Here is a 15740-nt window from a genome sequence, read left to right as displayed (position 1 = left end):
TCCGGGAGGGCGGGCGGGCCGGCCGGCGGGAGGGCGGGCGGGCGGGTCCGCGGGCGGCAAGGGGCAGATGAGCGCAGACGCTGGAGAAGCAGCAGCTTCGGAAATCCAGCCTGCCGGTCCGCGTCCTGATGTCCAGTGAGCAAGTGGCCGAGGCGGCTGGGCCAGAGGTTGGCTGTGCAGGGCTGGCTTGGTGGTAGACCAAGCCATGGCGGCACCGGGTTGCCCGTTTGCGGGATCGCTGGCTTAGAGCAATGGAGAAAACAGGAGCACCGTTTGCTGCAGGGCTCCCGCCAGCACTGAGTTGTCAGTGTCCGCCTCTCCCATCCTTTTGGATGCCCGTGACTGTCGTGACTGTCGTGACTGTCGTCCAGCGAACACGGCAGCCAGTTGCGTCTCCGGAAAACTCGGATGTTGGTTGCACAGAAAACCTTCCAGTCTTTGGCTTGTGTTTTCCGTTTGCTTCCGAGTTGCACTGTTGAGATATTTTCCAGGTCGATGTGATACAAGGTACTAAGTACCCTTGTACTTGGAATTTTAAAACATGGACTTTGGGAAAAACTCTTTGGAAACCTATGCAGGTAAGAGGTCTTCAGAAAGTACGGGGGAAAATAGGTATAAAGAAAAAGTTATGCATGGCGTTCAAAACAATTCTTTTTTTTTTTTTTTTGACAGGCAGAGTGGACAGTGAGAGAGTGACAGAGAGAAAGGTCTTCCTTTTTCCGTTGGTTCACCCTCCAATGGCCGCCGCGGTAGCGCGCGCTGCGGCCGGCGCACCGCGCTGATCCGATGGCAGGAGCCAGGTGCTTCTCCTGGTCTCCCATGGGGTGCAGGGCCCAAGCACTTGGGCCATCCTCCACTGCACTCCCTGGCCACAGCAGAGAGCTGGCCTGGAAGAGGGGCAACCGGGACAGGATCGGTGCCCCGACCGGAACTAGAACCCGGTGTGCCGGCGCCGCAAGGCGGAGGATTAGCCTAGTGAGCCGCGGCGCCGGCCCAAAACAATTCTTTTTGCACCAGAATGAGCTCGTTTTTGACTCCTATTTCCATGCATTTCTTAGTCTCTCTGTATGCGTGTGGGGGGAGGGGGGCGTGGGGGGATGTGTGGGTGTGTTCTTGTGTATGTATGTATGTGTATTTCTGTGTGTCTGTCTGTCTGTCTCTCTCTCTCTCTCTCTGTGTTTGTGTGTGCGTGTGTGGCAGTAGAACATGTATGCCTCGTGAAGTTCCAGCTCACGTCGAAAATGCATGACCATGAGATCAGGCTCTGCCTTCCACGGTGCTTTTTCCAAAATTCCTTTGCGAGACCCTGGCAAAGAGGAGAGCCCCCGAGAGCGCTGGTGTCTACCGACATCAGGAACTCCAATGGATTCTTTCTTGCTGAAAGCAAACCAAAGCCCTTTGTTCCTGTTCCCTCTGCAGCGCCCAGGTCCTCTCGCCGCAGCCGCACGGCCTTTACCCCCGACCAGCTGGGGATGCTGCAAGCTGTTTTCCAAAGCACCGCCTGTCCTGACTGGGAGAAGATACAAGAGTTATCGTCAAAACTCCATCTGGATGAGTGCGTCATAAAGGTATGTGCTGAGCCCCGCGCCCTCCACGCCGCGCACTCACTGGCGGTCCCCAATGTGCGCGCTGCGCTTCGCAGTCCCCGCGAGGCTGGCAGGCAGAGGCTGCCCCTTTGGGGCTTGTGCCCAACTTCCTGCGCTTGGGCGCTTGACAAGAGAGACTCCCCCGGGCGCTCGCGGCTGCCTGGCGGTGGCGGTGGCGGTGGCGGTGGCGGTGGCGGTGGCGGTGGCGGTGGCGGTGGCGGGCGGAAGAGTTCAAGCCTGAGCCGGCGCTGGCGAGGACCGCGCCTGGTGGATGGAGCCACCCAGCCCGCGGGCGGCAGCCGAGAGCCGCCCGCACAGGCGGAGCAAACACGTGTGTGCAGGGAGCGCCTGTACACATTGTATGTCTTTGCCTTTGTTGGAGGAAACGCAATGAGACAGAATGTCTTTGTAAGATGTATTTAGTATTTCTTTGAAAGAGTTCGAGGCGGCATAGACCCCATGGCCTAATGACCCCACCAGGCCTCCCCTCCGAGGGTCTCCGCACCTCTCAGTACTGTGTCCTTGGAGCCCGAGCTCCCAGAACGGGAGCCTTTGTGGTGCACACCCCAGCGCGGAAAGTTCTAGGTTCGCTTGGGAGCAGGGCAGAGGCAGCCCGGCCCCCTCCCCTGTACCTGACGCCTGCGGCTCGGGGCGGGGGGGGGGGCCGGCACAGCAGTTTAGAAAGAGGCTTGAGCCGAGCGCTCCCACGCCACAAGGGCCCCGAGCTTCTGAGGCCCGTGGGGTCTCCCTGGGGTCGTTGCCGCTGGACTAACCTGTTCCCTCCCTTCCTCCCAGACGTGGTTTAAAAATCAGCGCGCCAAGCAAAGAAAACTGCAGCGAAAGGGCCAGCCCCACCAGCCCAGCGAGTCCACACCTCAGCCTCCTGCTCCACTGCCACCGCCGCCAGGCTCAGAGCACAGCGCGCCTGCGCAGGAAGATCACGGCCCTGGGAGCTCCCAGGCGCAGGGCCCCGAGGCGGCTGCCGAGGCCCCGCTGCCCGCCGACCTCCAGGACATCCATCTGGACTCCTCTGCGCCCTGGGCTTCGCTGCCCCACGACTTCGGGGAGCTCGTGCGGATGTGCAGCTTGTTCGATGGCGAGGAGCCCGACGACCTAGCAGATATCTGAAGCCCCAGACTTAAAGGGCCTAATGTTGTCCAGGAATAGAAACAAGAACAAGAAAAACCAATGAAGCAGTCTGTAGGAGCCCCTGCCAGCGACCTGGAGACAGCCCTGGAGGACCACTCCTCTGCCTTGTGCTCTACCAAAGCCAACGTGATGGGAGTTTGGGGGGATGGATGGGCTGGGCCGAGGCATCACAGCCTGGAGGCTGGTGTTCTGCAGTGTGTGGACATTCTGTCACGGTGAACTTAGACGCTTGTGAAGGGCTCCAAGGAGAGGATTGATGGGATTCCTGAGGGCAGTCAGGCGGGCCTGGGGAGCTGGCAGCGGCCTTGGCCCCCAGCCGCCGCCCGACAGTCGGGGGTCGCCGCCACCGTGGAGCGCCAGGGGGCGCCATCGTAGACAACAAGGCGAAAGCCGGGGCCGCGGGGGCGGGGCGCGGCGGCCGCGTTCGTGGGCTGCGGTCCTGCGCGTGCTCTCGGGCGGTGGGTGGGCAGCGGGCCCTCCCCGGGCCACGCACGAGGGGACGGGGCTGAGACTCGGGCGCCCAGACCCGCTTTCCAGTGGTCAAGTTCTCCCGGAGTTCTGGCTCTGCTTCCCGCAGGGCGCTCAGCGCTTCAGGCCCGCCCCCTTGCTCTTCCTGTCCAATCAGGAGCGAGGGAGGGATGCCTTCGGGCTCCAGCTGGGCAGGGATTGTTTTCCGTGTTTCATTGTTTGCAGGCAGAGTTCCAGAGGGGTAGAGGGCGTGAGAGAGAGAGCGGCAGAGAGATATGCAGAGTGATAGAGTTAGAGATAGAGAGTTAGAGGGAGAGAGAGAGACCGAGGTGGAGAGAGAGAGATAGTGATAGTGATTGTGATAGTGATAAGAGCGGTAGACAGAGAGAGAGAGAGAGAGAGAGAGAGGCCTGCAGTGCCTGCATGCCATAGGGGCCCCGGTCTTCCGATCCAGCTCTCTGCTATGGCTGGGAAAGCAGTAGAGGATTTGCCCAAGTCCTTGGGCCCCTGCGCCTGTGTGTGGGGGAGACCCAGAAGAAGCTCCGGATCCAGGCTTCGGAACAGCTCAGCTCTGGCTGGTGTGGCCATTTGGGGAGTGAAACAGCGGGTGGAAGACCTCTCTCTCCCTCTCTGGAACTCTGCCTTTCAAATCAATAAATACATCTTTAACAAAAAGTGTCTTTTGTTTGTTTGTTTGTTTGTTTTTAATGTGTTAATTTTTAGGTTTTTTTTAATCTTTTATTTAATGAATATAAATTTCCAAAGTACAGCGTATGGATTACAATGGCTTCCCCCCCCCCATAACTTCCCTGCCACCCGCAACCCTCCCCTTTCCCACTCGCTCTCCCCTTCCATTCACATCAAGATTCATTTTCAATTCTCTTTAGACACAGAAAATCAGTTTAGTATATATACAGATTTCAACAGTTTGCCCTCACATAGCAGCACAAAGTGAAAAAATGCTGTTGGAGTACTAGTTCTAGCATTAAATAACAGTGTACAGCACATTAGTGACAGAGATCCTGCATGATACTTTTTTAAAAAATTGATTTATTTTCTATTTAATTTCCAATTTAACACCAAGGTTTTTTTTTTCATTTACAATTATCTTTATATACAGGAGATCAATTCAGTATCTACTAAGTAAAGATTTCATCAATTTGCACCCACACATAAACACAAAGTGTAAAAATACTGTTTCATTTTAGTACTAGCTATATCATTACTTCACCTTGGACAACCCATTAAGCACAGATCCCACATGGGATGTAAGTACACAGTGACTCTTGATGTTGATTTAACAATTTAACACTCTTGTTTATGGTGTCAGTAATCTCCCTAGGCTCTAGGCATGAGTTGCCGAGGCTATGGAAGCGTTTAGGGTTCACCGACTTCGATCTTATTCCGACAGGGTCATAGTCAAAGGGTCACACTCGCTGAGATCCTTCATTTAGGTCTCCCTCTCCCTCTCCCCTCTCCCTCTCCCTCTCCCTCTCCCTCTCCCTCTCCCTCTCCCTCTCCCTCTCCCTCCCCCTCCCCCTCCCCCTCCCCCTCCCCCTTCTTCTTCTTCTTCTTCTTCTTCTTCTTCTTCTTCTTCTTCTTCTTCTTCTTCTTCTTCTTCTTCTCCTCCTTCCCCAGAGTGTCTTGGCTTTCCATGCCTAAAATACTCTCATAGGCTCTTCAGCCAGATCCGAATGCCTTAAGGGCTGATTCTCAGTCATGCTAACTCACATACCACCTCCTCACTCTCTGATGATTGTTTTTCAGAAAGATGATTGTATTTTCTTTTTTAAAGATTTGATTGATTGGGGCCAGCGCTATAGCACAGCGGGTTCAACCTCCAGCCTGCAGCGCCTACAGCCCATATGGGCACTGGTCTTTCAAATAAAATAAAATAAAATAAAATGAAATAAAATGAAATCAATCGTTGTTTTCGGACGTTGTTATTTAATTCTTTGAGAGGTAGAGTTGCAGACAGTGAGAAGAAGAGCCAGAGAGAAAGGTGTCCCTTCCGTTGCTTCACTCCCCAAATGGCCACAACAGTGAGAGCTGTGCCAGTCCGGAGCCAGGAGCCAGGGGCTGAGGTCAAGCTCTTCAAGTGCCACATCTGTCAGTGAGGTCTAGGGTGTGACTTAGGGAGGGTCCATCAAAGCCTTACTCGCATCCCAAGTGGGCTTCCTTGTCTAAAGGAGCCCTCCGGGAGGGCGGGCGGGCCGGCCGGCGGGAGGGCGGGCGGGCGGGTCCGCGGGCGGCAAGGGGCAGATGAGCGCAGACGCTGGAGAAGCAGCAGCTTCGGAAATCCAGCCTGCCGGTCCGCGTCCTGATGTCCAGTGAGCAAGTGGCCGAGGCGGCTGGGCCAGAGGTTGGCTGTGCAGGGCTGGCTTGGTGGTAGACCAAGCCATGGCGGCACCGGGTTGCCCGTTTGCGGGATCGCTGGCTTAGAGCAATGGAGAAAACAGGAGCACCGTTTGCTGCAGGGCTCCCGCCAGCACTGAGTTGTCAGTGTCCGCCTCTCCCATCCTTTTGGATGCCCGTGACTGTCGTGACTGTCGTGACTGTCGTCCAGCGAACACGGCAGCCAGTTGCGTCTCCGGAAAACTCGGATGTTGGTTGCACAGAAAACCTTCCAGTCTTTGGCTTGTGTTTTCCGTTTGCTTCCGAGTTGCACTGTTGAGATATTTTCCAGGTCGATGTGATACAAGGTACTAAGTACCCTTGTACTTGGAATTTTAAAACATGGACTTTGGGAAAAACTCTTTGGAAACCTATGCAGGTAAGAGGTCTTCAGAAAGTACGGGGGAAAATAGGTATAAAGAAAAAGTTATGCATGGCGTTCAAAACAATTCTTTTTTTTTTTTTTTTGACAGGCAGAGTGGACAGTGAGAGAGTGACAGAGAGAAAGGTCTTCCTTTTTCCGTTGGTTCACCCTCCAATGGCCGCCGCGGTAGCGCGCGCTGCGGCCGGCGCACCGCGCTGATCCGATGGCAGGAGCCAGGTGCTTCTCCTGGTCTCCCATGGGGTGCAGGGCCCAAGCACTTGGGCCATCCTCCACTGCACTCCCTGGCCACAGCAGAGAGCTGGCCTGGAAGAGGGGCAACCGGGACAGGATCGGTGCCCCGACCGGAACTAGAACCCGGTGTGCCGGCGCCGCAAGGCGGAGGATTAGCCTAGTGAGCCGCGGCGCCGGCCCAAAACAATTCTTTTTGCACCAGAATGAGCTCGTTTTTTGACTCCTATTTCCATGCATTTCTTAGTCTCTCTGTATGCGTGTGGGGGGAGGGGGGCGTGGGGGGATGTGTGGGTGTGTTCTTGTGTATGTATGTATGTGTATTTCTGTGTGTCTGTCTGTCTGTCTGTCTCTCTCTCTCTCTCTCTGTGTTTGTGTGTGCGTGTGTGGCAGTAGAACATGTATGCCTCGTGAAGTTCCAGCTCACGTCGAAAATGCATGACCATGAGATCAGGCTCTGCCTTCCACGGTGCTTTTTCCAAAATTCCTTTGCGAGACCCTGGCAAAGAGGAGAGCCCCCGAGAGCGCTGGTGTCTACCGACATCAGGAACTCCAATGGATTCTTTCTTGCTGAAAGCAAACCAAAGCCCTTTGTTCCTGTTCCCTCTGCAGCGCCCAGGTCCTCTCGCCGCAGCCGCACGGCCTTTACCCCCGACCAGCTGGGGATGCTGCAAGCTGTTTTCCAAAGCACCGCCTGTCCTGACTGGGAGAAGATACAAGAGTTATCGTCAAAACTCCATCTGGATGAGTGCGTCATAAAGGTATGTGCTGAGCCCCGCGCCCTCCACGCCGCGCACTCACTGGCGGTCCCCAATGTGCGCGCTGCGCTTCGCAGTCCCCGCGAGGCTGGCAGGCAGAGGCTGCCCCTTTGGGGCTTGTGCCCAACTTCCTGCGCTTGGGCGCTTGACAAGAGAGACTCCCCCGGGCGCTCGCGGCTGCCTGGCGGTGGCGGTGGCGGTGGCGGTGGCGGTGGCGGTGGCGGTGGCGGTGGCGGGCGGAAGAGTTCAAGCCTGAGCCGGCGCTGGCGAGGACCGCGCCTGGTGGATGGAGCCACCCAGCCCGCGGGCGGCAGCCGAGAGCCGCCCGCACAGGCGGAGCAAACACGTGTGTGCAGGGAGCGCCTGTACACATTGTATGTCTTTGCCTTTGTTGGAGGAAACGCAATGAGACAGAATGTCTTTGTAAGATGTATTTAGTATTTCTTTGAAAGAGTTCGAGGCGGCATAGACCCCATGGCCTAATGACCCCACCAGGCCTCCCCTCCGAGGGTCTCCGCACCTCTCAGTACTGTGTCCTTGGAGACCGAGCTCCCAGAACGGGAGCCTTTGTGGTGCACACCCCAGCGCGGAAAGTTCTAGGTTCGCTTGGGAGCAGGGCAGAGGCAGCCCGGCCCCCTCCCCTGTACCTGACGCCTGCGGCTCGGGGGGGGGGGGGGGGGGGCCGGCACAGCAGTTTAGAAAGAGGCTTGAGCCGAGCGCTCCCATGCCACAAGGGCCCTGAGCTTCTGAGGCCCGTGGGGTCTCCCTGGGGTCGTTGCCGCTGGACTAACCTGTTCCCTCCCTTCCTCCCCAGACGTGGTTTAAAAATCAGCGCGCCAAGCAAAGAAAACTGCAGCGAAAGGGCCAGCCCCACCAGCCCAGCGAGTCCACACCTCAGCCTCCTGCTCCACTGCCGCCGCCGCCAGGCTCAGAGCACAGCGCGCCTGCGCAGGAAGATCACGGCCCTGGGAGCTCCCAGGCGCAGGGCCCCGAGGCGGCTGCCGAGGCCCCGCTGCCCGCCGACCTCCAGGACATCCATCTGGACTCCTCTGCGCCCTGGGCTTCGCTGCCCCACGACTTCGGGGAGCTCGTGCGGATGTGCAGCTTGTTCGCTGGCGAGGAGCCCGACGACCTAGCAGATATCTGAAGCCCCAGACTTAAAGGGCCTAATGTTGTCCAGGAATAGAAACAAGAACAAGAAAAACCAATGAAGCAGTCTGTAGGAGCCCCTGCCAGCGACCTGGAGACAGCCCTGGAGGGACCACTCCTCTGCCTTGTGCTCTACCAAAGCCAACGTGATGGGAGTTTGGGGGGATGGATGGGCTGGGCCGAGGCATCACAGCCTGGAGGCTGGTGTTCTGCAGTGTGTGGACATTCTGTCACGGTGAACTTAGACGCTTGTGAAGGGCTCCAAGGAGAGGATTGATGGGATTCCTGAGGGCAGTCAGGCGGGCCTGGGGAGCTGGCAGCGGCCTTGGCCCCCAGCCGCCGCCCGACAGTCGGGGGTCGCCGCCACCGTGGAGCGCCAGGGGGCGCCATCGTAGACAACAAGGCGAAAGCCGGGGCCGCGGGGGCGGGGCGCGGCGGCCGCGTTCGTGGGCTGCGGTCCTGCGCGTGCTCTCGGGCGGTGGGTGGGCAGCGGGCCCTCCCCGGGCCACGCACGAGGGGACGGGGCTGAGACTCGGGCGCCCAGACCCGCTTTCCAGTGGTCAAGTTCTCCCGGAGTTCTGGGCTCTGCTTCCCGCAGGGCGCTCAGCGCTTCAGGCCCGCCCCCTTGCTCTTCCTGTCCAATCAGGAGCGAGGGAGGGATGCCTTCGGGCTCCAGCTGGGCAGGGATTGTTTTCCGTGTTTCATTGTTTGCAGGCAGAGTTCCAGAGGGGTAGAGGGCGTGAGAGAGAGAGCGGCAGAGAGATATGCAGAGTGATAGAGTTAGAGATAGAGAGTTAGAGGGAGAGAGAGAGACCGAGGTGGAGAGAGAGAGATAGTGATAGTGATTGTGATAGTGATAAGAGCGGTAGACAGAGAGAGAGAGAGAGAGAGAGAGAGAGGCCTGCAGTGCCTGCATGCCATAGGGGCCCCGGTCTTCCGATCCAGCTCTCTGCTATGGCTGGGAAAGCAGTAGAGGATTTGCCCAAGTCCTTGGGCCCCTGCGCCTGTGTGTGGGGGAGACCCAGAAGAAGCTCCGGATCCAGGCTTCGGAACAGCTCAGCTCTGGCTGGTGTGGCCATTTGGGGAGTGAAACAGCGGGTGGAAGACCTCTCTCTCCCTCTCTGGAACTCTGCCTTTCAAATCAATAAATACATCTTTAACAAAAAGTGTCTTTTGTTTGTTTGTTTGTTTGTTTTTAATGTGTTAATTTTTAGGTTTTTTTAATCTTTTATTTAATGAATATAAATTTCCAAAGTACAGCGTATGGATTACAATGGCTTCCCCCCCCCCCCATAACTTCCCTGCCACCCGCAACCCTCCCCTTTCCCACTCGCTCTCCCCTTCCATTCACATCAAGATTCATTTTCAATTCTCTTTAGACACAGAAAATCAGTTTAGTATATATACAGATTTCAACAGTTTGCCCTCACATAGCAGCACAAAGTGAAAAAATGCTGTTGGAGTACTAGTTCTAGCATTAAATAACAGTGTACAGCACATTAGTGACAGAGATCCTGCATGATACTTTTTTAAAAAATTGATTTATTTTCTATTTAATTTCCAATTTAACACCAAGGTTTTTTTTTCATTTACAATTATCTTTATATACAGGAGATCAATTCAGTATCTACTAAGTAAAGATTTCATCAATTTGCACCCACACATAAACACAAAGTGTAAAAATACTGTTTCATTTTAGTACTAGCTATATCATTACTTCACCTTGGACAACCCATTAAGCACAGATCCCACATGGGATGTAAGTACACAGTGACTCTTGATGTTGATTTAACAATTTAACACTCTTGTTTATGGTGTCAGTAATCTCCCTAGGCTCTAGGCATGAGTTGCCGAGGCTATGGAAGCATTTAGGGTTCACCGACTTCGATCTTATTCCGACAGGGTCATAGTCAAAGGGTCACACTTGCTGAGATCCTTCATTTAGGTCTCCCTCTCCCTCTCCCTCTCCCTCTCCCTCTCCCTCTCCCTCCCCCTCCCCCTCCCCCCTCCCCCTCCCCCTCCCCCTTCTTCTTCTTCTTCTTCTTCTTCTTCTTCTTCTTCTTCTTCTTCTCCTCCTTCCCCAGAGTGTCTTGGCTTTCCATGCCTAAAATACTCTCATAGGCTCTTCAGCCAGATCCGAATGCCTTAAGGGCTGATTCTCAGTCATGCTAATTCACATACCACCTCCTCGCTCTCTGATGATTGTTTTTCAGAAAGATGATTGTATTTTCTTTTTTACAGATTTGATTGATTGGGGCCAGCGCTATAGCACAGCGGGTTCAACCTCCAGCCTGCAGCGCCTACAGCCCATATGGGCACTGGTCTTTCAAATAAAATAAAATAAAATAAAATGAAATAAAATGAAATCAATCGTTGTTTTCGGACGTTGTTATTTAATTCTTTGAGAGGTAGAGTTGCAGACAGTGAGAAGAAGAGCCAGAGAGAAAGGTGTCCCTTCCGTTGCTTCACTCCCCAAATGGCCACAACGGTGAGAGCTGTGCCAGTCCGGAGCCAGGAGCCAGGGGCTGAGGTCAAGCTCTTCAAGTGCCACATCTGTCAGTGAGGTCTAGGGTGTGACTTAGGGAGGGTCCATCAAAGCCTTACTCGCATCCCAAGTGGGCTTCCTTGTCTAAAGGAGCCCTCCGGGAGGGCGGGCGGGCGGGCGGGCGGGCCGGCCGGCCGGCAGGAGGGCGGGCGGGTCCGTGGGCGGCAAGGGGCAGATGAGCGCAGACGCTGGAGAAGCAGCAGCTTCGGAAATCCAGCCTGCCGGTCCGCGTCCTGATGTCCAGTGAGCAAGTGGCCGAGGCGGCTGGGCCAGAGGTTGGCTGTGCAGGGCTGGCTTGGTGGTAGACCAAGCCATGGCGGCACCGGGTTGCCCGTTTGCGGGATCGCTGGCTTAGAGCAATGGAGAAAACAGGAGCACCGTTTGCTGCAGGGCTCCCGCCAGCACTGAGTTGTCAGTGTCCGCCTCTCCCATCCTTTTGGATGCCCGTGACTGTCGTGACTGTCGTGACTGTCGTCCAGCGAACACGGCAGCCAGTTGCGTCTCCGGAAAACTCGGATGTTGGTTGCACAGAAAACCTTCCAGTCTTTGGCTTGTGTTTTCCGTTTGCTTCCGAGTTGCACTGTTGAGATATTTTCCAGGTCGATGTGATACAAGGTACTAAGTACCCTTGTACTTGGAATTTTAAAACATGGACTTTGGGAAAAACTCTTTGGAAACCTATGCAGGTAAGAGGTCTTCAGAAAGTACGGGGGAAAATAGGTATAAAGAAAAAGTTATGCATGGCGTTCAAAACAATTCTTTTTTTTTTTTTTTTGACAGGCAGAGTGGACAGTGAGAGAGTGACAGAGAGAAAGGTCTTCCTTTTGCCGTTGGTTCACCCTCCAATGGCCGCCGCGGTAGCGCGCGCTGCGGCCGGCGCACCGCGCTGATCCGATGGCAGGAGCCAGGTGCTTCTCCTGGTCTCCCATGGGGTGCAGGGCCCAAGCACTTGGGCCATCCTCCACTGCACTCCCTGGCCACAGCAGAGAGCTGGCCTGGAAGAGGGGCAACCGGGACAGGATCGGTGCCCCGACCGGAACTAGAACCCGGTGTGCCGGCGCCGCAAGGCGGAGGATTAGCCTAGTGAGCCGCGGCGCCGGCCCAAAACAATTCTTTTTGCACCAGAATGAGCTCGTTTTTTGACTCCTATTTCCATGCATTTCTTAGTCTCTCTGTATGCGTGTGGGGGGAGGGGGGCGTGGGGGGATGTGTGGGTGTGTTCTTGTGTATGTATGTATGTGTATTTCTGTGTGTCTGTCTGTCTGTCTGTCTGTCTCTCTCTCTGTGTTTGTGTGTGCGTGTGTGGCAGTAGAACATGTATGCCTCGTGAAGTTCCAGCTCACGTCGAAAATGCATGACCATGAGATCAGGCTCTGCCTTCCACGGTGCTTTTTCCAAAATTCCTTTGCGAGACCCTGGCAAAGAGGAGAGCCCCCGAGAGCGCTGGTGTCTACCGACATCAGGAACTCCAATGGATTCTTTCTTGCTGAAAGCAAACCAAAGCCCTTTGTTCCTGTTCCCTCTGCAGCGCCCAGGTCCTCTCGCCGCAGCCGCACGGCCTTTACCCCCGACCAGCTGGGGATGCTGCAAGCTGTTTTCCAAAGCACCGCCTGTCCTGACTGGGAGAAGATACAAGAGTTATCGTCAAAACTCCATCTGGATGAGTGCGTCATAAAGGTATGTGCTGAGCCCCGCGCCCTCCACGCCGCGCACTCACTGGCGGTCCCCAATGTGCGCGCTGCGCTTCGCAGTCCCCGCGAGGCTGGCAGGCAGAGGCTGCCCCTTTGGGGCTTGTGCCCAACTTCCTGCGCTTGGGCGCTTGACAAGAGAGACTCCCCCGGGCGCTCGCGGCTGCCTGCTGGTGGCGGTGGCGGGCGGAAGAGTTCAAGCCTGAGCCGGCGCTGGCGAGGACCGCGCCTGGTGGATGGAGCCACCCAGCCCGCGGGCGGCAGCCGAGAGCCGCCCGCACAGGCGGAGCAAACACGTGTGTGCAGGGAGCGCCTGTACACATTGTATGTCTTTGCATTTGTTGGAGGAAACGCAATGAGACAGAATGTCTTTGTAAGATGTATTTAGTATTTCTTTGAAAGAGTTCGAGGCGGCATAGACCCCATGGCCTAATGACCCCACCAGGCCTCCCCTCCGAGGGTCTCCGCACCTCTCAGTACTGTGTCCTTGGAGCCCGAGCTCCCAGAACGGGAGCCTTTGTGGTGCACACCCCAGCGCGGAAAGTTCTAGGTTCGCTTGGGAGCAGGGCAGAGGCAGCCCGGCCCCCTCCCCTGTACCTGACGCCTGCGGCTCGGGGGGGGGGGGGGGGCCGGCACAGCAGTTTAGAAAGAGGCTTGAGCCGAGCGCTCCCACGCCACAAGGGCCCCGAGCTTCTGAGGCCCGTGGGGTCTCCCTGGGGTCGTTGCCGCTGGACTAACCTGTTCCCTCCCTTCCTCCCCAGACGTGGTTTAAAAATCAGCGCGCCAAGCAAAGAAAACTGCAGCGAAAGGGCCAGCCCCACCAGCCCAGCGAGTCCACACCTCAGCCTCCTGCTCCACTGCCGCCGCCGCCAGGCTCAGAGCACAGCGCGCCTGCGCAGGAAGATCACGGCCCTGGGAGCTCCCAGGCGCAGGGCCCCGAGGCGGCTGCCGAGGCCCCGCTGCCCGCCGACCTCCAGGACATCCATCTGGACTCCTCTGCGCCCTGGGCTTCGCTGCCCCACGACTTCGGGGAGCTCGTGCGGATGTGCAGCTTGTTCGCTGGCGAGGAGCCCGACGACCTAGCAGATATCTGAAGCCCCAGACTTAAAGGGCCTAATGTTGTCCAGGAATAGAAACAAGAACAAGAAAAACCAATGAAGCAGTCTGTAGGAGCCCCTGCCAGCGACCTGGAGACAGCCCTGGAGGGACCACTCCTCTGCCTTGTGCTCTACCAAAGCCAACGTGATGGGAGTTTGGGGGGATCTCTGGGCTGGGCCGAGGCATCACAGCCTGGAGGCTGGTGTTCTGCAGTGTGTGGCCATTCTGTCACGGTGAACTTAGACGCTTGTGAAGGGCTCCAAGGAGAGGATTGATGGGATTCCTGAGGGCAGTCAGGCGGGCCTGGGGAGCTCGCAGCGGCCTTGGCCCCCAGCCGCCGCCCGACAGTCGGGGGTCGCCGCCACCGTGGAGCGCCAGGGGGCGCCATCGTAGACAACAAGGCGAAAGCCGGGGCCGCGGGGGCGGGGCGCGGCGGCCGCGTTCGTGGGCTGCGGTCCTGCGCGTGCTCTCGGGCGGTGGGTGGGCAGCGGGCCCTCCCCGGGCCACGCACGAGGGGACGGGGCTGAGACTCGGGCGCCCAGACCCGCTTTCCAGTGGTCAAGTTCTCCCGGAGTTCTGGGCTCTGCTTCCCGCAGGGCGCTCAGCGCTTCAGGCCCGCCCCCTTGCTCTTCCTGTCCAATCAGGAGCGAGGGAGGGATGCCTTCGGGCTCCAGCTGGGCAGGGATTGTTTTCCGTGTTTCATTGTTTGCAGGCAGAGTTCCAGAGGGGTAGAGGGCGTGAGAGAGATAGCGGCAGAGAGATATGCAGAGTGATAGAGTTAGAGATAGAGAGTTAGAGGGAGAGAGAGAGACCGAGGTGGAGAGAGAGAGATAGTGATAGTGATTGTGATAGTGATAAGAGCGGTAGACAGAGAGAGAGAGAGAGAGAGAGAGAGAGAGAGGCCTGCAGTGCCTGCATGCCATAGGGGCCCCGGTCTTCCGATCCAGCTCTCTGCTATGGCTGGGAAAGCAGTAGAGGATTTGCCCAAGTCCTTGGGCCCCTGCGCCTGTGTGTGGGGGAGACCCAGAAGAAGCTCCGGATCCAGGCTTCGGAACAGCTCAGCTCTGGCTGGTGTGGCCATTTGGGGAGTGAAACAGCGGGTGGAAGACCTCTCTCTCCCTCTCTGGAACTCTGCCTTTCAAATCAATAAATACATCTTTAACAAAAAGTGTCTTTTGTTTGTTTGTTTGTTTTTAATGTGTTAATTTTTAGGTTTTTTTAATCTTTTATTTAATGAATATAAATTTCCAAAGTACAGCGTATGGATTACAATGGCTCCCCCCCCCATAACTTCCCTGCCACCCGCAACCCTCCCCTTTCCCACTCGCTCTCCCCTTCCATTCACATCAAGATTCATTTTCAATTCTCTTTAGACACAGAAAATCAGTTTAGTATATATACAGATTTCAACAGTTTGCCCTCACATAGCAGCACAAAGTGAAAAAATGCTGTTGGAGTACTAGTTATAGCATTAAATAACAGTGTACAGCACATTAATGACAGAGATCCTGCATGATACTTTTTTAAAAAATTGATTTATTTTAGCCGGCGCCGCTGCTCACTAGGCTAGTCCTCCGCCTTGCGGCGCCTGCACACCGGGTTCTAATCCCGGTCAGGGCACCGATTCTATCCTGGTTGCCCCTCTTCCAGGCCAGCTCTCTTCTGTGGCCCAGGAGTGCAGTGGAGGATGGCCCAAGTCCTTGTGCCCAGTACACCATGGGAGCCCAGGAAAAGCACCTGGCTCCTGCCATCGGATCAGCGCGGTGTGCCGGCTGCAGTGCTCCTACCGCGGCGGCCATTGGAGCGTGAACCAATGGCAAAAAGGAAGATCTTTCTCTCTTTCTCTCTCTCACTGTCCACTCTGCCTGTCAAAAAAAATTGATTTATTTTCTATTTAATTTCCAATTTAACACCAAGGTTTTTTTTTCATTTACAATTATCTTTATATACAGGAGATCAATTCAGTATCTACTAAGTAAAGATTTCATCAATTTGCACCCACACATAAACACAAAGTGTCAAAATACTGTTTCATTTTAGTACTAGCTATATCATTACTTCACCTTGGACAACCCATTAAGGACAGATCCCACATGGGATGTAAGTACACAGTGACTCTTGATGTTGATTTAACAATTTAACACTCTTGTTGATGGTGTCAGTAATCTCCCTAGGCTCTAGGCATGAGTTGCCGAGGCTATGGAAGCATTTAGGGTTCACCAACTTCGATCTTATTCCGACAGGGTCATAGTCAAAGTGGAAGTTCTCTCCTCCCTTCAGAGAAAGGTACCT

At 55.7% G+C, this 15740-nt stretch overlaps 3 protein-coding genes across 3 annotated transcripts; all 3 read left to right on the top strand.

Moving 5' to 3' along the window:
• The first annotated feature begins 541 nt into the window (after positions 1-541).
• On the top strand, positions 542-2714 carry LOC133747647 (homeobox protein MIXL1-like). The gene is made up of 3 exons (XM_062175970.1): positions 542-578; positions 1420-1568; positions 2382-2714. Exons 1-3 carry the CDS (start codon positions 542-544, stop codon positions 2712-2714), a joined length of 519 nt encoding a protein of 172 aa, XP_062031954.1.
• A 3225-nt stretch (positions 2715-5939) lies between these two features.
• Positions 5940-8115, top strand: LOC133747646 (homeobox protein MIXL1-like). The gene is made up of 3 exons (XM_062175969.1): positions 5940-5976; positions 6823-6971; positions 7783-8115. Exons 1-3 carry the CDS (start codon positions 5940-5942, stop codon positions 8113-8115), a joined length of 519 nt encoding a protein of 172 aa, XP_062031953.1.
• A 3196-nt stretch (positions 8116-11311) lies between these two features.
• Positions 11312-13444, top strand: LOC133747645 (homeobox protein MIXL1-like). The gene is made up of 3 exons (XM_062175968.1): positions 11312-11348; positions 12191-12339; positions 13112-13444. The coding sequence occupies exons 1-3, from the start codon at positions 11312-11314 to the stop codon at positions 13442-13444; spliced, it is 519 nt and encodes a 172-aa protein (XP_062031952.1).
• Positions 13445-15740: the final 2296 nt, after the last annotated feature.

The sequence above is a fragment of the Lepus europaeus genome, chromosome 19, assembly GCF_033115175.1.
Source record: "Lepus europaeus isolate LE1 chromosome 19, mLepTim1.pri, whole genome shotgun sequence".
In the NCBI taxonomy this organism is placed as follows: Eukaryota; Metazoa; Chordata; class Mammalia; order Lagomorpha; family Leporidae; genus Lepus; species Lepus europaeus.
The sequence above is the reverse complement of the archived record's forward strand: the minus strand, read 5'-3'. Positions and strand labels throughout refer to the sequence as shown.